At 34.1% G+C, this 24,169-nt stretch overlaps 4 protein-coding genes and 1 pseudogene across 4 annotated transcripts; 2 read left to right on the top strand and 3 right to left on the bottom strand.

Moving 5' to 3' along the window:
- Positions 1-6,259: 6,259 nt before the first annotated feature.
- On the top strand, positions 6,260-8,254 carry LOC21404700 (probable indole-3-pyruvate monooxygenase YUCCA11). Its single transcript, XM_010091027.1, has 4 exons — positions 6,260-6,871; positions 7,451-7,684; positions 7,850-7,972; positions 8,066-8,254. Exons 1-4 carry the CDS (start codon positions 6,260-6,262, stop codon positions 8,252-8,254), a joined length of 1,158 nt encoding a protein of 385 aa, XP_010089329.1.
- A 1,821-nt stretch (positions 8,255-10,075) lies between these two features.
- LOC21404699 lies at positions 10,076-11,080 on the bottom strand. Its single transcript, XM_010091026.1, has one exon. It carries the CDS (start codon positions 11,078-11,080, stop codon positions 10,076-10,078), a length of 1,005 nt encoding a protein of 334 aa, XP_010089328.1.
- Positions 11,081-14,681: 3,601 nt separating this feature from the next.
- LOC21404695 lies at positions 14,682-20,089 on the top strand (annotated as a pseudogene).
- LOC21404696 (histone H3.2) lies at positions 16,223-16,664 on the bottom strand. The gene has a single exon (XM_010091023.2). The coding sequence runs from the start codon at positions 16,662-16,664 to the stop codon at positions 16,254-16,256; it is 411 nt and encodes a 136-aa protein (XP_010089325.1). The 3' UTR covers positions 16,223-16,253.
- A 1,130-nt stretch (positions 20,090-21,219) lies between the features above and the next one.
- LOC21404694 lies at positions 21,220-22,623 on the bottom strand. The gene has a single exon (XM_010091021.2). The coding sequence runs from the start codon at positions 22,419-22,421 to the stop codon at positions 21,417-21,419; it is 1,005 nt and encodes a 334-aa protein (XP_010089323.2). The 5' UTR covers positions 22,422-22,623; the 3' UTR covers positions 21,220-21,416.
- Between the last annotated feature and the right edge of the window lie 1,546 nt (positions 22,624-24,169).

Genomic DNA, 24,169 nt, shown 5'->3' with positions numbered 1-24,169 from the left:
TTTCAAGATGGCCAAATCGTTCGACTCGGTGTCGTTGGAATTGGATGAAGAATAATAATAAAGTCTTCTCCAAAGTGAAGCTAAAAACTGCTTAGTGACCATTGTAATTGTCTGATTAGTAACAAAGGAATTGAAAGGAGAAAATAGCAAAAAAGAAAATTGGATTGAGGTTGGAAAAGACTAGAGTAGATCTATGGTGTTTGATTGTGTAGTGCGCTTGCACTGCTTAATTACGTCTTATATTTATAGTTACTGAAATTTCTTAATTATTCCTTCAAGTTTGATTCGGAGTCGGATTTGAATTTGATTAGGCCATGCAGCAATATCTTCCTATGGATATTTCCTTTTTACTATGGGATATGTGACTACAAGAAAAAAGACTATCTATTTTTTTTTTTTTTTACTCTTTTTCCCCACTTTTTCATAAAATGTATTAAAGCTTCATTTATGCGTTAATTTTTACTTTTATATATCCCATCGTCTCAAATTTAAATATATACTAAATAAAGTATCAAATTTAGACTATCTTTTTCATCTATATGGTGGGGATAAAATCCACGTCTTCTCAAACTCAAGTCTTGCTTCACCTGTTTTATATCGTTTAAGAATTCTTTTTTAACCGTATGGCTTTTCCATTATTATCTCTTAACACCTTATCTGCACGCTTTTTTTTTTTTTTCTTTTTTGCTTTTTTTTCCTTCCTAACTAGCCATAATCATTTTCTTAGTCAGTTATGGCAAAATAATAATAATAATAATAATAATAATAATAATAATAATAATAGTAATAATAATTGGATACTGATTTTATAGAATAGTTATTAGAATTTATCATTAATCATTAATAAATCAGAAGAGAAGAAGATTAATAAAAATGTAGTTGAAACAACTTATGATTTATCGTCGGACACATTTATTATTTGTGTTATCTCTTATGAGAATAGGACTTTTTAGTATTCAGTTATTCAAAATTTTAAGATAGAGACTCAAAAGTGTGAAAAGTAGAAAACTTTGGGGATCTTTTGTCTTTAAAATATATCAGTTTTATTGGTTCTCTGCATCGACGGGTAAAGAGAGAAAGTTAGTGAGAGAGGCTCTGAGAAAGAAAGAAAGCTTCAACGTTTGGCCCCAAAATTGGGTCCTCAAACTCCTCTCGACGTCGGCTTTCTCGTGATGGTGGCTGTGCTTGGAGCGGCGCATTCGTTAGGGCGGATCTACACTCCCTTAGGGTGTTGATCTGTAAAGTGGTATAATTCTCCTAAATGAGGTGTTTCTTTCTTCGTTGATGGTTGGAGTGTTCGTGGCTAACATCCCCTTCATTTTGTCGTGATCCTCCTGCAGTCCTCCATGTCCCCCGGGTGTGCTTTCCTTATGGGGTGGCTCCACTCAAATCTAGTTTCCGTTCCAGATCGATGGCTTGCTACTGGTGAATCTTTCTTTTGTTTAGTTGTAATAAAGGCATTGATGTTTTCGTCCATTTGATGTGTTTTTTTGTCTTACTCTAGTATTTTTATTTTGGTAATGATGGAGGTGTTGTCCTCCACTTGTGTCTCTGCATTTGTAAACAGGTGTTTGATGTCTGGCTAAAGTTTCGTCTATGTCATGGTGTGATTGACCCTGTTATGTGGTGATTGGTCTCGGTCAACTGGACTAGTCCATCGACTGTTATTGTATTGTTTAACGAGCAATTGTCAAGTTTGAAGTTGATGTGCCGAGCGGATTTTCCTCCGTTCGAGTCACGGTACTTATATTCACCTCTGTTCTATTTTGGTATCTAATAATAGATCCAGCCTTTGAGTTAGAGTCAAATTTCTTTGTATTTTGGGCCTTTTATATATAGTGTAATTTGATTTTTGTGAAATGAATTTATTCCATTTCAAAAAAGCAAAAATTATCAGTTTTCCCTCCAAACTCATCATAGTTTTGGCCCAAATCTAAACTCCAAAGCCTCTACATAAGCAAAATGGAAGGAACAATGGCTGCGTCAAGCTAATGGATTCTTTTCCTTTTTGTTTTCCTCTTCTTCAATACGTTATTCCCTCGCGTTCTGTAAATCTCTGTGCAAATTTGTTAACTTCGCTATAAAGGATTTATATATTTCGACTTTTTTTCCCTCATTACACTTGAGGCATGTTTGTTTGACTGTATTAGAACACCGTATTGTATAATAATATAATAATATAATGTTTGGTACGACCATTATACTGTTTAAACTAATACGGATTGAAAATTAATATGGTTTATATTGTATTATTAAATACGGCTCATTTTTGACATATTGCATTGTATTATTTTATAGTGGATCAATAATTCATATAGGGATTGTGTATGACTTGAGGTTGGGGTCAGGTTGACATGGAGTCATGCTGGAGTCTATAATTGTTGAAAAATTTAGGTAGCACAATGCAAATTTTATATTTAGTGAATATTACATTTTGACCCCAACAATTTTATAAAATTCCAAAACTTTTTTAAAATTACACTTTGACCCCAAATTTTTTTAAAATTTAATTTTGACTCCAAAAATTTTGGAAAATTATATTTTGGTCCAAATTTTTTTTAAAATTGCATTTTGAGCCAAAATTATTAAAAGTTTACATTTTGACCTCTTATATAATGTGTCATAACACCAAACACCGTATTGTATTATGACAATACAACACAACATAATATAATACACCTTATAAAATACAATACAAGCTGCCAAATATGGCCATATATGTTCAAGTGAACAAAATCGAACACTAAGAACTGTTGTTTTTTGTTATAAGCTATTTTGGATTTGGACAATTCACTGAGTTTTGAGGGGGGTTTTTTTTTTTTTTTTTCCTTTTTAGATCCCTTGGGAATTGATAATATAGCTTGAATGTCAACCACTAGTTGTATTTCGCTCGGAAGGCTATTCTGGTCCTAAGTTATATTTATGATGAATAATCTAGTTATTTAGTTATGTTTTGTATATGTTTGTTCTAACTCCTTCCTCGTCAAAAATTTTGTTGTTGCCCATGGGCAGCTGCGAGATGGCTCTTCACATCAAGGTACTGATCAGAAAACAAAGGTGACGTATTTAAAATTCATGTTCAACATCTATATGTGTCTATATATATATATATATATATATATATATATTTGTTGTCTATAGTCTTCAGAAGGGACCATCCTTTAATGTAACATATAAGAGTAGAAAACGTAATATTGTAGTTATCTAACGCGATATAGGAACCTTTTTAACAGAACATGACCGTTATGATTTAATGTAACATGAACACTAATTAAAAAGATGTCACATCGAGAATTTTGAGTATCTCACACTATTGCTATACTTAAATTTGTTATTTGACATAATAAGGAGTTAGAAAGGTGTAATAATAGTAAGAGATAATTAAATATCTTACTATGTTACATTGTCAACGTAGGTGTTACGTTGAATGAGTACCATTCTTATGTTTTTCACTTCTATACATTACATTGAAAGTTTGGCTTCCAATTGGATTTTGATCAAAGTGAGAAGGAAATGAGCTCGGTGTTAAAGAGATTGTAATATGTCTCAAAAATCAAAATCACATGTTTTTGGGCATTTAAAACGCATTTGATAGCAAAACAAACACTGCAGCGAGTTAGAAGCACCGTTTGGTGCTGTCAGAGCAACCACAGCGCCTGCCCGCATATGCAAGCGCGTTGCAGTGCTTTCTGTACAGGCCTTCGGGCCTGTTGATTCTAGTGAACCCGCTGCAGCGATTATTCTGCAGAAATTGTGCATACGTGTGTGATTTACGATATGAAACGTTTCAAACCATTACATCAATTGGTGATATGTTTTCACACATATTTGAATACCTATTAGCAATAAAAATAACTGTTGTAATAGATGTATTAATCGATGTAGAGATACCTTTATATTATAAGGTACCTTTATGTGAATGGTTGTGATGATTAAGGATGTGTTTATTCATGAAATGACACTTCTGTTTTTATTGATTTTTCGGATTTTTAAAAAAAAAAAACTATTGTTTTTAATAATGTTTTAATATGTGCGTGTCCTCTATTAAACAGAAACATGATTTTTTCCAACATTCAAACTTTGATGAAGGTATGAAAAAAAAAAAAAACTATTGTTTTTAATATGTGCGTGTTTCTCCACGTAGGATTCTTTTAAAAATTATACACAAATTGCATCAAAAAGTACAATGCAGAAATTACTTTAGCACCTACACCTCATGAATTTAATTAAACGCGAGATAAATTTGAGACCTACTGGTTGTAAATTAAAAAAAAAGAGAGAGAGAGGAATGTAATAGAGAAGATCCCAAGAAAAAAAATTATATTGATTTAATTTTGTCGTTTTAAAATTTTGGTTTGTTAATTTTTTTATCCTAGTATTGAAAAATTAAACACTTTTCTAAGGGAACTAAAATTGAAATTGAACATCTCGAGAGATTGATTTTATACCTATTGTGTATGTTTTTTTGCAATAACTAGTGCTCATGAGCAAAGCTAGAAATGAGAATAACGTACCGTCTAACACGGCATGGGAATTTTTGGCACTAGAAAAGAGATGTTAATGCGTGTATCTTGAGTGCTAAAAGCCTAAAATTTGGTGATTGGCTTATAAAAATATTCCAACAGATAAAAAGAACTTATAGTACTTTGATGTTTGATCGGTACGGAATTAACGGCCATGATATTCTTTTTTCTTTTTCCGATGGTCAACTCCTGATGAACTAGTTAGTTGGCTCCAATTGGAAGCAAAATCAATATTATTTTGACGGCACGAGTCTTTTAATTGATCACACGAATGTATATACATATATAAATAGAGAAAGCATAATTAATAATTTAAATATCTACAAAATTACTATTGCTTAACTAATAAATTAAATTAAAGAAAGTTTTACGTGGATTCTTCTTCCTAATACTTTTTGTCGTTTTTTATTGTGTTAAACCATTGTCAATATTGTCACGAGTTCCATGATTGATTACAGTATTTCATCTAGCATTTCTCTTTCAAGCTATAAGCTAAAATTGTTGTTCCCACTCAGGTTTGGATGATTTACTCTGTTTAATTCTCCGAAATTTTACGCTTCATTCATTTATTATTACTACCACTACTACGTATTATCATTTGGTAGATCACATTTCGAAATAGTTATTCAAAAAGAAAAAGAGAGAATAGCGAGATAATTTATATATTAATTATTATGTTTGATCAGAAACCTTTTCGCCTAAATTTTAGAGGGAGAAGTATTTGTTTTATATTGTTTTAATATTTTTCATATTCCCAATTTAGAACCAAATTATAAGTTAAACAAAAAACTTTAGAACCAAATTATTACTAGTGACATGACAAGAGTGTACATGAGAATGTAAAACTTTCTTTTGAAAATGAAATCTTGTCCCCATAATCAGGACCTTTTCTATTATTATTTCTTAATAACTAAAATTAGGACCATTTTCTGCTAGATTGCACCAATAATTAGAGGATTACACGGTTTATTTCATAACGATAGAGGATTAGCATTTTAGATTATAACCCATGAAGTAAAAGATCGTGAAGTTAATTAGAGATTAAAGACATTAAAAGTCCGTACATTGTACAATGCTCATATTCTCCCCCCTTTGATTAATACCTATGTATATTAAATCGAAATGAATATATGTATATGCATGAACGGATAACAAAAATAAAGTATTGGAGGCAAAATTGTACTTAATGCAATTTACCTTTCCGACTTTTTGTTTTTTGAGAATTCACCTTTCCAATTACTTGATTCCCCTATTAAAGGGAAAAGAATCAAAAATTACAAATCCATAATTTGGTCAATCAGCCATTTAAAAAAAAAGGAAAAAAAAAACTCACCGTAAGGAGAAATTCCTTTGCTCTTATCAATCAAAACTCAAAAAGCAAAAAGCAATAACGTTCGTACGCATATCATGCACGTGTAGATTCCTACCATGCACGTGTAATTTCTTTCTATCTTCATCCCTCTAATATTTATCTTTATTTCTGGATTATGAATTAAGAAATTTTTTCTCTATATGTGGTAGGAACTTTCATCAACGGCAATGTTGGATACCACAACCCAAGATTATATTCGTCCTTATCCCTTCTCTTAAATCTTATATTCTTTTTGTAATTTACTCTCTATATAAACAACACTAGGTCGAGTGAACTAGTCACAACAATATTCTTACATTTTCACAAATAGATTCTGTGTTAGAGAGGATACACTACTCGATAGAGAGAGAGAGAGAAACCAACAATGGCGGAATTTGAGGTGATCATCGTCGGTGGTGGGCCCGCGGGGATAGCAACATCGGCGTGCCTTAACCGCCTCGAGGTGTCAAATGTTGTCATCGAAAGGGAAGATTGTTGCGCCTCTCTTTGGAAGAAGAGGGCTTATGACCGCTTGAAGCTTCACTTGGCTAAGCAATTTTGCGAGCTTCCTCACATGTCATTCCCTCCCGAGGCACCCACATTTGTCCCTAAAAAGGACTTCATTCGCTACTTGGACGACTATGTCGAGAAATTCGATGTCAAGCCCCACTACAACCGCAGCGTTGAATCCGCTTTCTTCGACAAAAGCATTGGCAAGTGGTCCGTCGTTGTAAAGAACTTGGTTACGGCGGTGTACGAGGTCTATTTCTCAGCGTTTCTCGTTGTCGCGACCGGGGAGAATAGCCAGGGCTACATTCCTCACATGCCCGGAATTGAGGGTTTTGAAGGGAAGGTTATGCACTCTAGTCAATATGACAATGGCAAGAGTTTGAAAGGCAACGATGTTTTGGTTGTGGGGTCAGGGAATTCTGGGATGGAGATTGCCTATGACTTGTCAAACTGGGATGCCAACACTTCCATTGTCGTTCGTAGTCCGGTAATTAATCTTAATCTTATCTTTTTAACCATAAAATTTTTATGTTTTTAGACAAATTATACACCTTATATCTTCATTTTGTATGTTTAGTAAATCGGTCGTTGCATATTGGTATATTATGGTTGCAAGCTTAGTCTATCAGTAAATCCAAACTCAGATCTAGATCGAATCCGCCATTTCCAAATTCCGGACAGAAAAATGGGTTCAAGATGAATTGTTGTAACTTTAGATACTAAACTTTAAATTACAACAAAAATGCATTAGGGGGTGAATAATAACTTACATGGAAATGAATTTTAATTAGTCAAATTAATCCGTTGAATCTACAACTAAGGAAAATGCTTAAAAGGTAATATATTTGTTTCTATAATTAAAATGGGTTCAAGTTGAATTGTTGTAACTTTAGATACTAAACCGTAAATATCAAAAACAAAAACAAAAAATGCAAGGGGGGTGAATAATAACTTATATGGAAATGAAATTAATTAGTCAAATTAATCCGTTGAATCTACAACTGAAAATGCTTAAGTGGTATTTGCTTCTATAATTAACGGCATTTACATGTATATATATTTGCAGGTACACTTGTTGACCGAGAATATAGTCAAAATTGGAATGATACTTTTGAAGTTCCTTCCAATAAAATTTGTCGACATGATAACATTGACTCTAGGAAAATTGAAGTATGGAAATGTCTCCAAGTATGGTCTTCAAAGGCCTAAGGAAGGACCATTTTTTACCAAATTAGCCACCGGAAGATCTCCCACCATTGACGTTGGAACCGTGGACAAGATCAAATCAGGACATATCAAGGTATACTTATATATACATTAAACATATTTGATAAATAAAAGGAAAAACACTTATAATTATAGTTGCATATTTGATTATTATATATGTATGATGCAATGTACAATTGATTTTGGTATCAATATTATTTTATGCACTTACAATTATTTTCCTGATCAATTAATGCAGGTTTTGCCATCGGTTACAAGAATTAATGGAAACAACGTCGCATTCGATGATGGCGAAATGCGTTACTTTGACGCTATAGTCTTCGCTACTGGTTACAGAAGCACAGTGAAAAACTGGCTTAAGGTAAAAGTTACTGTTGTTCATTGTTTCTCAACTAGTAATATTATTAGCACTCTTTAAGTTGATGAGTACTGATCAGAAAATGTATTTTTGTAGGGTGGAGATGACCTCTTTAACGAGAAAGGAATGCCAAGGAAAAAGCTTCCCAATGAGTATTGGAAAGGGCAAAATGGTCTTTACTGTGCTGGGTTCTCATCAAGAGGATTGTTTGGAATTTCAATGGATGCACAAAACATAGCACAAGACATTATTTTTAACTTGTCTCACCGCGAGGGAAAGCTTTGACTTCATCAGTTTCTGGGAGTACCTGTTTTCTGTTGATCTTCATGTTGTTGTAGCTGGCAGTTTTTTTTTTTTTTTTTCTTTTTTTTTTCCCTTTCTTTTGGTGCTAATTTTGTCTATATAGTATCAATTATGGGTCTAGCTGGTAAAGTATGTTCATAATTTGTAGCATGAATTGGTCGATATATAAATATGTTGTGATGTTATATTTGTTGCTGACCCTATATGATGATGAAAGAAATTTAGGGATGATCCCTTTATTAGTTTGGAGTTTGTACTTTTTTTTTTTTTTTTTTTTTTTTGTTTGTAGAACAGGACGTTTCGTTTGGAGTTTGTACTTGATAATTTATCAAAGAAATGTTGCCAACCTACCTTACTTATTATTCCTCATTGTCCCCAAATATTGTTCTTCCCTTTTTATTTTTTTTTGAATGAAAAATTGTTCTTCCCTTTTATTTGCACATTAAAAAATTAAGTGGCTTAATTTCTAGTGGTTTTTCCTTTTTATAGCAAAGGAGATGCAACAATTTTTTTTTTAAATATGCAAAATAGAGACAACAATTAACATTAGAAGGACTTGGGACATCCAAAATATAATGGTATTTTGTTCATCCTATGATCAACCGGCACCAAGACTTCTGATCAAATTTATTAGGGACAAAAAGAAAAGAATAAAAAGAATATATAGGAGTTATAATCCACAGACCATCCCATTAGGGAAAAGAAAACAACCCAATTGCAAACAACTAAACTAACCTTCAAGAGTTGGAAATAGCTCACTAATTATTTGAACTTGGAGGGGGAAAAATACAAAAGAAAACTAACGTCCATATATTTCTTGACTGCTTATACTTTGGAAGAATAAGTAATCTAACAAGAGAGTGGTTTTTAATGCATTTAAATCTGTTACGGAGATAGAACCAAGGATATTGTTCCTATAATTTAAGAGTATTTTACTAATTTGTTGTTTGTCCTGTCAGTACTTAATTGTTGCCTTGCTCTATATATGAACAGATATTTATTGATGATAACTTACGTATATAATGAGAATACCCTCAGACTATCTATAGGTTTTTCCGCCAACAAAATTTTTTTTTTTCTTTTGGGCTAGATAAATTGTATGATTAACAAATTTGCCACAGATCAACCTTATTTCAAAAACAAAACCTTTAATTTCTCTATATACAATCTCGTTTCAAAGAGACATACAAAAACTTTGATTTCTTATTTCTTTATATATATTCTTACTAGAATTTCTTTATATGTAAAAACTAGTAATAGTGCATATATTTCAAGTAAATCATGATTTGAAATTAAGATATAAAAGCAGCACATTGAATGTTTATGAACTACTAGAGAACATAATTTGATATGATCAGAAACGAGTACCACAATTAGATTAATGGCCTTCACCAACAACTCCATCCTGTATCAAGCAGTTTACCACGTTATTTTCAAAAAAAAAAAAAAAAAAGGAGCGGGTAAATTCGAATTTTACATTTTATTATAGAATTAAAAGTAAAATTTTTGTTCGGTTAAGATATGTACTACAGATCGAAGTAAGCAAATGTTTATTCTATATATGTTTTTCACCGGTATACATGAATCTGTGCTTCGAATTTATCATATTTTAGGCAACTTAAATACATCAAACGACCACTTAATTGTGTTGCCTCAACAAAACAATTATATGGCTTCGGAGCAGAAAGTTATAAGAAAACACACAAAAGATACATCTTGTAGTGGCCAAGGACTTATACAGACATTTATATCAAATACTAAATATATATATATATATATATATATGCTTCAGAATAGCCATGATCAGACCTCAAATTGCTCAAGTTGGACATCCTTGGCCTTCAAAGGAACATATTCTCCAAGCTGGTAAACGTCTAGGTGATCTGACAAAGCCGACTTGTCGATGCCCTCGTGGTGGTATGACTTGCACACAAAATAGAGAACTGTCTGGATAACAAGTGCAAACAACACCAACTTGAGAAGTACTAAAAGGCATATAATCCCATAACCAACCCTATCCACCACTCCCAAAGACCATCCATCCACAACTAGCCTTTGAAATGCAAATTGCAGCACAAAAACGGAGAAGGCGAGCTTCGAAAATATTATCATTGCCACCCCAGTTTTCCCCCTAATTAAGCCCTTGCTCTTGTTCATCGCCTCAATTCCTCGGATGTCTTCTAACACAGACACAACACAAGCCAAGTGCCAAATAAGGCTCAAGTACACAAAACCTAGCAAGTACGCAATCACTAGAACTATGCCAATTACCAAATCAGCATCATAAGTTGAGTTAACTGATAAAAGCGCCGCGAATAGGACAATCACTGCGGCTATGTTGTAGGCGGAAAAGGCGAGGAAAGTCCACAAGAAGGTGACCATGAGCCTCTTCCATACCTTCGGCACGACGCTCATGACCTTCTTGAAGGTCGCCTCTTTGCCGGTGTAGATGCAGGCGATGGTGTAGACCACGGCGGAGGTAGAGAGGAGGGAGAAGATGAGGAGGAAGGTGAAATATGCTACTTTGAAGAGCCATAAAGTGATCAATTCGGTGGAGATGAGATGGGAAAGCTTGTTGTATTTGGGACTTCCAACTATGGTTTGGTCTAAATTGCTCTCGTTAATTAGGATCTTCCGAAAGAGAGCATTAGATATCTCTTTGTGGATCAAAAAGATGAGGCTCATAGGGAGGATCAAGGCTAAAGTGATTTGGCTGAAGATCTTCCTAAGTGAAAATATGATTTTGTAGGCTTCTTTGTAGATACCAAACGCCCCAAGAAACTGCAGTTCTTCTGGTTCTCTATCCATATTTCTTGGCTGGAATTTGGGGTTTAGAGAGAAAATCAGACAAATAATGAGGAAAAGAATATATGTCCCGGAAGAGGGGAAAAGTGTATTGTAGAAGGAATTGAGTTGTATTATTAATTAAAAAGTGATCACGTTGGATTTTCTATTACCACAACGTAATTTCCTAGAAATTAACCATCAAGTTAGTATTTGTTTTTGAAGGGACAAACCGCCATTTGTTAAGTCCACATATATATAGATATATATATGGGGCACATCATATATGCATACAAAGTAGATGAGACGGCAATATTAGTGTTGCTAACTGACCATTTTAAAGTCCGCAACACGAGCAATTTGGCAGTGAGAGAGGCCGCCGGTTTTGTATCCACATGGAGTCAAATAGAAAAAAAAAATGGAATTATCATTATTTGAATTTTGTACGTCACTATATAAACAAATGTATTAAAGAAAGTAGAATAGTTTGTCGTCTCCATTAAGTTGTATATATGCATGCTTAGCGCGCGTTCATGGTTGAGAGGTGTTGGGTGGTCTTCTAAATTGCAGAAAGAATATAGGATAAAAGAAAGAAAGTGAATTCGTTTTTCAATCAAACTAATGTACAAATAGTGTGTGTGTGTGTGTGTGTGTATGTAACAACTCCCTAACACTAATAATGTACAAATAACTTATATACATAATGTACAAATTATTTATATGTGTATATATATATATATATATATTAACAACTCCATGACATCAAAAATTGGAATAAAAAAGTAATAAGAAATACATCAGTTAAGCTATGGACTCATATAGAATGCCAGAAAAAACATTTCAAAATTTATTGATTCACACATAATAACAAAAATTAACATCAAGATTCGTTGATTCACAAAAAATACCGAAAATTGAAAAATATAGAAAGTCTAAAAACTCAAATTTCATTCGTGAAAAATTATACTTTTTACATTTGGACTAACATATTTATAAACTAAATTGTCCCAAATACTAACGGAAAATTACAAATGAAATTGAAAAATAAATAATTTCAAAAATTACAAACAAAAAGGAATTAAGCCAAAATGAAATTTGACTTTTCAATTAGATCAAATTATTACAAAATAAAACTTTTCTAACAGAAAATTGCTAGCTTCTAATAATAGAATTTTAACTTTTCTTTCGTAATAATAGTCTTCAAACCAAAAATATAATCCTTAACTGCTACATGATTTCTTTCTTATATATATATAAACTGCATCAGGAAGGAATGAGGAAGCAAAGAGGCTAGAAAATAGGAGGAAGGCCATGATCCCCATCCTTCCCTTTGTCAATTCCCTCTTCCATGCTCGTGTTCATGTACACGATTCCCTTACGTCTCTTCTTGTCTAATGCCGAAACCATGCCAGCCAACTGCCAAACAACATTCAAGTAGACCTAATTGAGAAATCCGTCAAAACAATATCGCGAATTGTCGATTCCGCAAAGTGGACACGAGAGCTCAAGAAAAGTGCTAAAGGGTGCAGAAATTAGGGAAAGGCCGCCAAAATCTATAGAGAACCACGGCAATGATAGTGCATAGGGTTGTGATCATGACCCTCTTCCAATATTTTGGGATATTCTGAACCGTCGTGGATGCACGCGATTTTTTAAGCGGCGACGACGGAGGTCGAGAAGTGATAATTATTTGAATGATGGTGTAGTATGTAGCCTTGAGAAGCCAATAAGTAGCAGTACTGGTGTGTTTGGAGAGAGTTAGGAAAACTACCGCATCAAACAAGAAGAAACACAAAGGAAGGACCAAGAGTAGCATGATTTGGCCAAAGATCTTTTCCCATGAGAAAATGATGTTGTGGGATTCTTTGTAGATAACAAACGCCTCAACAAAATGCATTTCTTCTTGTTTCATATTTCTAATTTTCTCTTAATTATAAGGAATATGACTTGTGAGGAGATGATCAAATTAATGACCAAGTGATTCATCAAGAGGGCATCGTGTGGTTATAATGTATAATATAGTAATTTTGGAGTTCAACCTTATTATATATTATATAAATGATTATTTAATTTTGTGCGTTTATTTATAATTTTTCTTTGGGAAAGCCGATTGATATTTGTCCCACTGCTTGGACTTTCTTGGTCGTGCTATAGATTAAACCAATGTAACATATACAAAGGAAGAATTGATACACACAAGATGTTACATTCGTACAGATTATAAATGAGGAAACTACTACTAACCTAGTCGGCCAGAACTTACAAATGCAATATTATTCTGTTTACATTTGATTGGATCCATTTAAGAAAAGCTACGAGAACTATATATATATATATATATATATATATATATAATTATGATTCTATTGGATACAATTATTGGGATTATATGGATGTATGGCGATATGTCTATATATATGTGTGTGTTTTGTTTTTGGTCTGTCCCCCTTCCAATTTAATATGATAAATGATTGGACGTAACATTGATGTTAGAAAAAAATTACATAGTCTTTAAATGACTAAATTCTTTAGTGTTATAATTTTTTTTAATGTCGATGTTATATTTAATATATATATATATATATAAAGAATTCGATCACAAATTATTAGACTATATTAAACTATATATAGCTAGTTATTATATATGATAAAAACGAAATCAGTCAAAAAGTAACAAAAAAACACCTGACATTTGTGTAGACTTCAAGGGCGTACGGACACAGGGACCATCTGAATAATCTGCCTCTGATTTTAATTAGTCAAACAGAAAAATTATAAAGATATAAATATAGGAGGATCGCCCCGTTTATTTTATCGATTCGAATTTTATTACAATAAAAAATTTTTATAAACAATCACATCTAACTTTTTTGCTACAGTAAAAGGCTCTCACATAAAGTCACATCTCAACTCGAATTAAAAACTCGAATCAGCGAACTAAACAGGTCCTAAAAAACATTTGTTTTATAATCTTCTATCAGAATCTGTTTGGTAAACTTGTTTTTTTTTAACTATTTTTTATTTCACGACCTTCTTGACATCAATTTTTAAATATTATTTACTTTACGCGTTCTTATCAATCAAAACACCAAATGCATTTATAGGATTTTCAGCCGTACTTATCGAGGTGTTTTAACTCTATATTTTCTCGAATTAGCTGTTTTTTATATGTAAATTCATCCATATCAGAAAATTGTAAAATAGGGTCGGACTTCCAAGAAGAATCGTACAACTTTATGTATTTTCCCAAAATAACGTCGATTTTTCTTATAACAAATAGTATTCAACCATCAATTCCTATCCTGTCGCGTCTCTTTTTCTTTTTATTTCTCTTCCTCTTTATAGTGAAAGATACTCCTTGATTTTTGGATAAGATTTCTGTCTAAATTAGAAGGTAATTAAGAAATAAAATAAAATAACGTATATGTCAACTAGGATGACAACGAAATTTCACACATCAAACAAAAGTCATGAAACAGAAAACTGCCAATTCATGCTTTGCACATAACGCCGCTATATATATACAGTACCATGTTTAGATTTTCCACCACAATATTACTCAACAAATTAATATTTTTATACAAATCAAACACCTTTCAAAACCTCAATTAGTTAGCTAGGGCACATGGAAATCATGAAGGAAGAAGCGACCTGTGCATGCCTCAACCTTCCCAACATCTCGAATATCGTGCTCGAAAAAAGACGATTGCTCAGCTTCTCTATGGAAGAAAAGATCATATGATCGCCTAAAGCTTCATTTGGCCAAGGAGTTTTGCCAGCTTCCGCGCATATGCCATTCCCCGAGGGTACTCAAAGATATGCCTCAAAGGATGCCTTTATCCAATACTTGGGTGTTCTTTATCCCCCCCGCTATCGCATGACTAGTGTAGAGTCAGCCTCCCTCAACGTGGAGCGAGAAAAACGGCGCGTGGTGAAAGTTTATTTCGGGGAGTTTATTGTGGTGGCAACCGGGGAGATTAGTGAGGGTTTTATTCCAAAATTGAGAGGACTTGAGAGCTTTGAAGGGGATTTCATGCATTCAAGCTTGTACACAAATGGTGAAGGGTTTAGTGGGAAAGAAGTTTTGGTTGTTGGATCAGGGAATTCAGGCATGGAGATTGCTTATGACTTGTCAGATTGGAATGCCAACACTTCCCTTTGTGTTCGTTAGCCGGTAATATTCTCTGTCTCATATCATCTCTTTGTACATTACTTTGTTTCTTTACTCTTCTTATATTTTTCTTGATTTATATTAGGACTCAGAAATTCGAATTCTAAACCGCAATAACACGACGAAGTTGATTTATCGCTAAGTTAAACTTGCGCTTAAAACATCTTTCTAATCACATACACATTTTGTTAAGATTCATATTGATACTTATTTAAGTTAACCTAAACATATGGGTATGACACATTGCTTTTCTTTTTTTATTCAATTTTTAATACAAAAAATGCACGCAGGATTAATTATGCATTCAATTTTTTGCATGTGGTATGGATAATTTTGCCATAAAGTAAGTAATTTGCTCTAGAACTATGTCCATTTATGCAGTACGGAAATGCTATATATATATATATCATCTTGAACCATAAAATAGTTACTTTTTCGTATTACTATTTAGTAGTTTTGATCTCATCTCTTGTCCTAGCTAGGCACATATGCATGAACTCACACGTTATTTTTAAAACCATTATATATATGCTATGAATAAGATAAATATAAACACCATATTTTTCTCTCCATTTTGGATTTTGACTATGTAAAGATGCACACACAGTTAATTACCGCTCAACATTTAATTTTTGCCAATGTACTGTTGATTTTGCCATAAAGTAATACAATTAAATTTGCTAGTCGGAATTCTGTCCATGTGCAATGTAGTACGGAAAAGGCTAATATATAGTCCATTAATTGTACTTATCTCTAGGGGTGTAATTCGGGTGGGTAGGGTCGGGTTGAGCCGAAAATTAGGCCGAGCCGCACAGTACGGATTGAGAAAATTTTAGGCCGCAACACTCTCTTAAGCCCACAAACCCGTAACTTGTCGGGTGACCTCAGGTTACTCGAGTTATTCGGATTGGATACTCTAAACAAGAAAAAACAGAAAACAACAATAGGTGCAAACATGTATCCAACGTTTCATACATCACACACCATTTCCAACTGCTTCTATACAGAGAAAGCCCTAAATCAAACTCAAGCGCGCTCGCCTCTGATACGCCTGGCGAGCTGAATATCCTTAGGCATGATGGTGACTCTCTTGGCGTGAATGGCGCATAGATTTGTGTCCTCGAAGAGACCGATGAGGTAGGCCTCAGCGGCCTCCTGGAGAGCGGCGACGACGGAGCTCTGGAACCGGAGATCAGTCTTGAAGTCCTGCGCGATCTCACGAACGAGTCTCTGGAAAGGAAGCTTCTTGATGAGAAGCTCGATGCTCTTCTGGTACTTCCTGATCTCACGGAGAGCCACGGTTCCGGGCCTGAATCTGTGGGGCTTCTTTACTTCGCCAGTCGCCGGAGCCGACTTGCGGGCGGCCTTCGTCGCTAGCTGCTTCCTCGGCGCCTTGCCGCCAGTGGACTTGCGAGCGGTTTGCTTGGTGCGAGCCATTGAAGAATCTTAGAACTGTGAATTGGAGAAGTGCGAAAGCTAGGGTTTGCAAGATTGAAATTGGAGGATTTGGAGAGCAATGATGAATGGGAAAATGAGGAGGGTATTTATACAGCGTTTTGAAAAAGGGGCGCGAGGAGGACGATGATTGTGGACCGACGATTAGTTTTGGGCAATCGACGGGTCGGGGCAGAGTGAGTTCAAGAATGCCCGCCCCGTGACCCAACCCGTACAGTGCAGATTGGGACTATTTGAATCCGAATAAAAAAAAAAAAAAAAAAAAAACCACCTACATATTCAGGTTAGGCGGATTAGTCGAGTCGGACTCAATTCTTACACCACACTTATCTCCGAAAATTATCAAGTATATTATCTAATAGAATCTCCATTTACCATAAAATAACTATCCCTATGATTTCTTATAACGATAATTTTCCTCTTATCTTTTCCTTACACGCATTATTTAAAGTCATATTTATGCTACAAAAGGTAAATACGGAATATATTTTTTCTTCTCTTTTGGGTATTGGATAAAAGACACGTACAATAATTAATTGCTCAAAATTATTAATATTATTTTTGTTGGCTTATAATTACGGTATAATTCTTCCATAAATCAGTAGCTAGCGCAATGAATCTACTCTAGAACTACGTCTAGCTACAAAGTAGTTCTGATAATTATATTGCCATTGAGTACGGAACCTAAAAATCTGCTTTAAAATAATATCCATGTACCATGTAGTACGGAATAATGTACATAAGTATTCATACTTATGACCGTTTATAAATAGGTGTTAATATCAAAGAGATATCATCGATATTCACCATAAATTTGCTCTAAATTAATGGTCCCTTATCCTTTAATTATCAATTCTTTAACTTCTGTTACTGATATAATTAAGCAATGAAATCAAACGTTCTGTTTTTTTTTTTTTTTTTTTTTTTTTTGAGAGAGATGATCAGTGGAATATTGGCCCAATGTTGGTAGCTAGATAGCCCGAAAATTAAGATAAGGTAAAAAAAAAATGACGTCTTTTATATATTGAAATTAATCATGCAGAAACGAGGATTTACTTTCCTCTATATATTCTTTATGGATAATATATCCATAGTAGCAATTAATGTAGTGATGTAAATATAATATTAATTAACTTCCCTATATTATAACCTATTAGGGCTATTCATAAACCCGAACAACCCGCAAACCTAACCCACCCCGCCCCAACCCAAGCCGAAAAAAGCAACCCGCAGTATTATTTTTAAATTTACGGCTCATTATACCTCTGGCCCGAAGTATTTGGGGCGGATTGCGGGTTGGGCCCATAACAACCCGCAATCCCCAACCCAACCCGCACAACATACCCCCAAGCTTTCGGCCCAAGCCGAACTGCCCAAGTTCTACCCTAGGCTCGCTAGCATTAGGGGTCACAATCTCATTCTCGGTCTCCCCTCCCGTGAACCCCCTCTTCTTGCCCCTTCCTTTTCAGTTTTCCCTCTTCTTCCCCTCTCGTGAACCCCCTCATAACTCTATCTTCATTGCTCAGTCCTCTCGGCCGCCGTCTTGCCCACTTTCTCCGGTGCTCTCTCGCCGGACTGATAAGGATGGTTGCTATTTCTATTTAATGATGAAGTTTGAATATTATATTGAACTTTAAGTCTTTGATTTTTTGAATGTTGAAACTGACCACCCAACCCACCCCGCACCGCCCCAACCCAACCCGAATATCGTTGGTTTGTGAAATTTTTCTAACATCGTTGGGGCTGAATATATGCAACCCGCACCCTTTGGGGCGGGGAAAAAAAAGTCCTACCCCGCACCAACCCAACCCATGAACACCATTTCATGACATTTTCAGGTACATGTTCTCACCAAGGAAATTATTTTCGTAGGACTGGTAATGTTGAAATTCCTTCCCTTGAAATTAGTGGACACAATAACTGTACTGCTTGGACAATTAAAGTGTGGTAATATATCCAAATTCGGAATTCAAAAGCCAAAGCATGGACTTTTTTTCTTGAAGGCAAAAACTGATCGATCGCCAACCATTTGATGTTGGTTGCATAGACAATATAGGTTAGAAAATATTCTTTGATGTAAAACATCTCTCAAAATTCAGGAAACATTTATATTGGATCACCAATAAACGTTTAGTTTATGGATTCAGAATCATGATTCAAAACTATTCTCGATTTACGTATCTTTTGTGAGAGCAAATACTGTAGTGAACCACGAACCATGATTCGAATCAGGGTACGAATCCACCAACCAAACAAGAGATTAGTGGAAGCATACCTGAATCCATGACAATAAATTAATCTCTAGAATCGTGCAGTTTGTCTTCCAGATCAACACATTTTTTTAGAGAATCTTTTAACTTTTTCTTTGTTCTCTCTCTGATGATGGGATGTCAGAAAAAAATAGAATGATACGTGTGATCTGGGGACTATAACCACTATATATAGATAACTTTCATGTTATCTTTTAGTATTTTTATTTTAGTCTATCATAAAAATAGAAATTACCCTTAAGTCTCTATACATTAAAGGCTCACACCATATCAGATACATTAAAGCCCAAATTACTCAAATCTAAGAAGATCACTTTTAAACGGGCTTAATCTTATATGACAGTCTGCAACACATAATTATTCACATATAAGCCCGATGTAAGATTAAGGATACAACAAGATCAAGATAGGAGAAATCAAGGTACATTATTATTATTGTTATTATTATTATTAGTTAATTAGGTTTTAATGATAAATCTAATTATATTCACACAATATGAAGACAAAGCTCTAATATCATCCCAGGTTTTTCCATCCATAACAAACATTGAGGGGAACAAAATCAAATTTGAGAATGGCAAGATTAAACGCTTTGACGCGATAATATTCGCTACTGGCTACAGGAGCACCATTAAAAACTGGCTTAAGGTAATTGCAGATATCAATATTAATTTGCTTTTTGTAATGTTTGACTTGCAAAAATATATTTTCATGATCTAATATATGCATGTCACATATTGTACACAACATGTTTAAGAATGAGTGATATTAGCTTACATTTTTCATGATCATCTTTCATGCATATTGTATATATGATCATATATATCACTATACCTTATTATGATTTAGTATAATCTTTTTAGGTCATCATGACTTTTTGTCTCCGGACTTATGAGTATTTTGATACCTTGTTACTGATTAATTAATGCAGGATGAAGAGACCAAGGGTTTGATGATTTTGGAATGCCAAAAGCAAGATTCCCTAATCATTGGAAAGGGAAGAATGGTCTTTGTTGTGCTGGATTTGGGAGTCGAGGATTGTTAGGCTTTTCGAATGATGCGGAGAACATAGCAAAGGATATTAATTCGGTTCTGAACCTTAAGATGAACGAGTTACTATCCATAGATATTGGTTAATAGATCCATGTATCCATCATGTTATACGTATATAATGTGTAGAGTACTGACTGACAAGGTGTTTGTCATTTTAATTTTTGATTTTTAATTTTGTGCGTCAATCAAAGAAATGCCAATTTTTTAAAGAAGAAAAATAATATTCATCTCGATGAGAATAAATCCTCATCTCTCATAAAAAAGTGAAACTTAGGACCAAAATAATGAATATTGTTCCGGTGGCTGAACTAATTGCATACACTAATGTGCGTGTGTGTATGTACACATACATATATGTACTACAAACATACATAAATATAATAAACATATATATGCATGTATATATACATACAAGTAGGTAGAACACTGATACAATAAATTCTAATATTAGAGAATGGACACCTTAACCAACGTTAACGTCATTGTGGAGAACCCGGACTTGCTTCTAAGGAAAAGTGGGGTTGGTTAGGTAGCGGTAACTCTCAATGTTACGTTAATGATAAACTGACACTTCTTTCCAAAGTATCTGATTGGATTAATCAATAATCAAAATTATGTATATGCTAATTAGCAAAACGTTTATTAGATGAATAAGCTTATGAATTTAGTCTTGCGTCCCAAAAAGAAAAGTACTCTCAATTTATTAATTTTTAGTTTTAGTTATATAAGGCGTATACAATTGGGTTATTTGCTTATGCCATGGTTTATCCGTGTTTTCCCATCAGTATTAATTTTTCTTGTTTGAAAGTGAAACCTCCTTTATTGACTTTACAGAAACATTAAAAATTCAAATTGTGACATTGAATTTACATTAATGCGTGGAAACGGCCCCAATACCAGACTTTGACTCATCAATCCATTATGTAGTGGTTGGAATATTCTTGCACGTGTTGGAGGGGATAGATATTTTATACATTACGATTTTTAAATGACTTTGGAAAATTGACAGTTTTTACGATTATAATTATGATGACCAAGCTAGACTAATTGCATATATATAATCAATTTATAGAAAACATTACAAAAGAATACTCAGAATATTAATCTTCTAGACTTGAACAACACAAGAAACTCTATCAGCACAAATTTGGCGCTATAATATTAACACGAAAAAAAAAAAAAAAAAAAAAAAACCATCCCAAGTCAATTCCATGTATAACAAAACAGAGAAAAATGCCGAAATTAACAAAGGGATACATGATCAGTAAGAAATAATACAAAGTATCTTCTTCATAAAATAACAAGCAAGCTTAATTTGTATGATTGATTGGTAGAAAGTACCACTAATATTTCCAGAGAGTACTCGACCGATGGATAATATTGGATGAACAATAACAATATTATTGTTAATTCAAACGTGATATTGTTCAAGTTGGACATCCTTAGCCGTGAGAGGAACATATTCTCCAAGATAAACCTCAAGATGATCCGACAAAGCCGACTTGTCGATGTTTTCATGGTGATACGACTTGCAAACAAAGTAAAGAACAGTCTGAATAACAAGAGCAGACAATATCAACTTCACCGAAACCAACAAACAAATCATCCCATAAAACACTCTCTCCAAATTCCCAAACCTCCCTCCATAAACGACAAGCTTTTGGAACGCGTATTGAAGCCCAAAACTCAACAACGTTAGAATCCCATATACGAATATTGCCGTCCACACCTTTCCCTTCAGTAGTGCTCTACTCTTGTTCATGGCTTGAATCCCACGCGCCTCTTCTAAAACCGATACTACACTCGCCGACTGCCAAACCAAGCTCAAGTACACAAACCCCACAACGTATAAAACCGAAAAAACGGCAATAAACCCTAACCCTGCCTTGTAGCTTATGGAAAAAATAAATAAAACGGCAACAAAAAGGAAAATGGTTGCCACAACGTTGTAGACAAAGAAGGCGAGGATGGTCCACAAGAAGGTTACCATGAGCCTCTTCCAAACCTTGGGGACGACACTCATGACCTTCTTAAACGACACGTCTCTCGCGGTGTAAACGCACGCGATGGTGTAAACCACGGCGGACGTCGAGAGGAGAGAGAAAATGAGGAGAAAGGTGAAGTAGGCGAGTTTGAAGAGGATGAGGAAGGTCCACTCGGAGGAGACGAGGTCGGAGAGCTTGTCGTATTTAGGGCTTCCGACTTGGGCGTCGCTTAGGTCAACCTCGTTGTTGACGATCTTGTTGAGGACGACGTCGGAGACCTCGATGTGGATGAGGATGAGGAGGGCCAAGGGGAGGATCAAGAAGAGGGTGATTTGGCTGAGGACTCTTCTACATGACATGATGGTCTTGTAGGATTCTTCTAGGATACCAATAGGGCCTAAAAACTGCATCTCTTCTTGTTCTCTATCCATCTGGTTGTTAATTTTTGTTGAAATGGGATTTTGAGTTTAGAGAGAAGAAGAAGATTGAAGAGAAAGAAGATGAGAAGCTAGCTATAACTACAAGATGGGATTGGAGGAGAAGTGTGGCTTTGGGAGGGGACAATTTGAGAAATTGAGGGTTTCAAAATTACCCCTACTTCTCTAAGAAACTATATTAAGTCGTTATATTTTTTTTAAATGGAATCTCATGGTATGCAATATATACCTATAGGATTATTTATGTAAAGAGTAAGATATTGGCGAAAAGTCAAAAAGTCTATCATTCGAGAAACTTTCAACGTATCCCATATATGATCAATAAATATATATGTTTTTAATTTCATAAATTCAAGTCACGATTTTCAACAAAAAAAAAAAAAAGGAGATTATCAGGAATTGACAAGTCGTTTAATATGTAATTATTAACTAATATTTATTTGGGAATTTTTTTTTTGGTTAAAGATTATATTTGGTAATCTTTAATTCTTTTGATGTCATATATACACTTTAACCTTGGTTCAGTTATTTAAAAATAGCTAATGAACACAACAGGAAAATTGGAGACTGTATTTAGATCGTAGATTTAGGCCATCTTTATTTCACCGACTCGAGTTTAAAATTTAAATTTTATTACAGTAAAAAGCTCTCAGAAATAGTCACATTTAATTTTTTTTTTACTACAGTAAAAATCTCTCATATAAAGTTACATCTCAATTCAAATTAAAAATTCGAATCAGCGAACTAAATGAACTCTTAGAATACGCATAGCAAGTTACACAAGTTACACATACTAATATGATTTTTTTTTTTTTTAAGGGCATCCTGACATGATTTATTTAGTGCGTTTGACCATCATTTTTATAACGACTAATATTCTATCATATTAATTATTCACACCCGCAACATGCCAAAGCACGGCTTCAATTAAACCACGTAACTAATCAAAATATAACATTTTTTTGCTTTAAAAAATCTCTCAATACTGAGAAATGGCAGAGGTGTAATTTAAGCAAAACATGAGGGTGACTGTGGAAGGTGTTAGATATACTGATAAGTCCAATTCGGCGTGATCTGGACAAAGGCAATGGCAAAGAAGCTTCAGCGAAGGCAGCGAGAGACACAGAATTTTAATACAGAAATCTCTTATTATATCTTTTTTGAATCGGTCAAATTGGGCCGAGTCAACACGCTTGTCAGCCCTTATTGGAATTTCCATTCTCTATAAATTCTCCAGTTTCTTAAAGACATTTGGTAAGTGAATTCGTACTGATTTGAATTATGATTCATGATTTATTATAATATTTTTTTTATAAAAAATACACGTAAATTAAAAATAATTCTAATCTAATGATTCTAACCCATAAACCAAACACACTTTTTGTTACAATGCAATTTCAAAAGACCTTTTCTATACTAGAACATGATAATGAAAGCTTAAAACAGGCAGAAAAAAGAAAAATGCCTAGCCCAAAATTTGGGATAAATCTCCTTTGAATACTCCACGAGATGTTTTGAATTATTAGATCAAATTAAAACACATAGAACAAAAAGAATGCGTCATTTTAACGGAATTTGATAAAGATTTGTTTGTCAATAATCAAACTATAATCTTTTGGTTAGCACTTAGCAGAAGAGAGGATAGATAAGAAGGGATAAGATAAAATGAAAAGCAGAGAAAGAAGATTGGTCTCCAAGTGACGCCCAAACCAAAGACTTCCAGACATTTTCTGTTTTATGAG

This window comes from Morus notabilis, unplaced genomic scaffold, assembly GCF_000414095.1.
Source record: "Morus notabilis unplaced genomic scaffold, ASM41409v2 Scaffold1009, whole genome shotgun sequence".
Taxonomy (NCBI): domain Eukaryota; kingdom Viridiplantae; phylum Streptophyta; class Magnoliopsida; order Rosales; family Moraceae; genus Morus; species Morus notabilis.
This window is presented reverse-complemented; position numbering and strand designations above follow the sequence as displayed.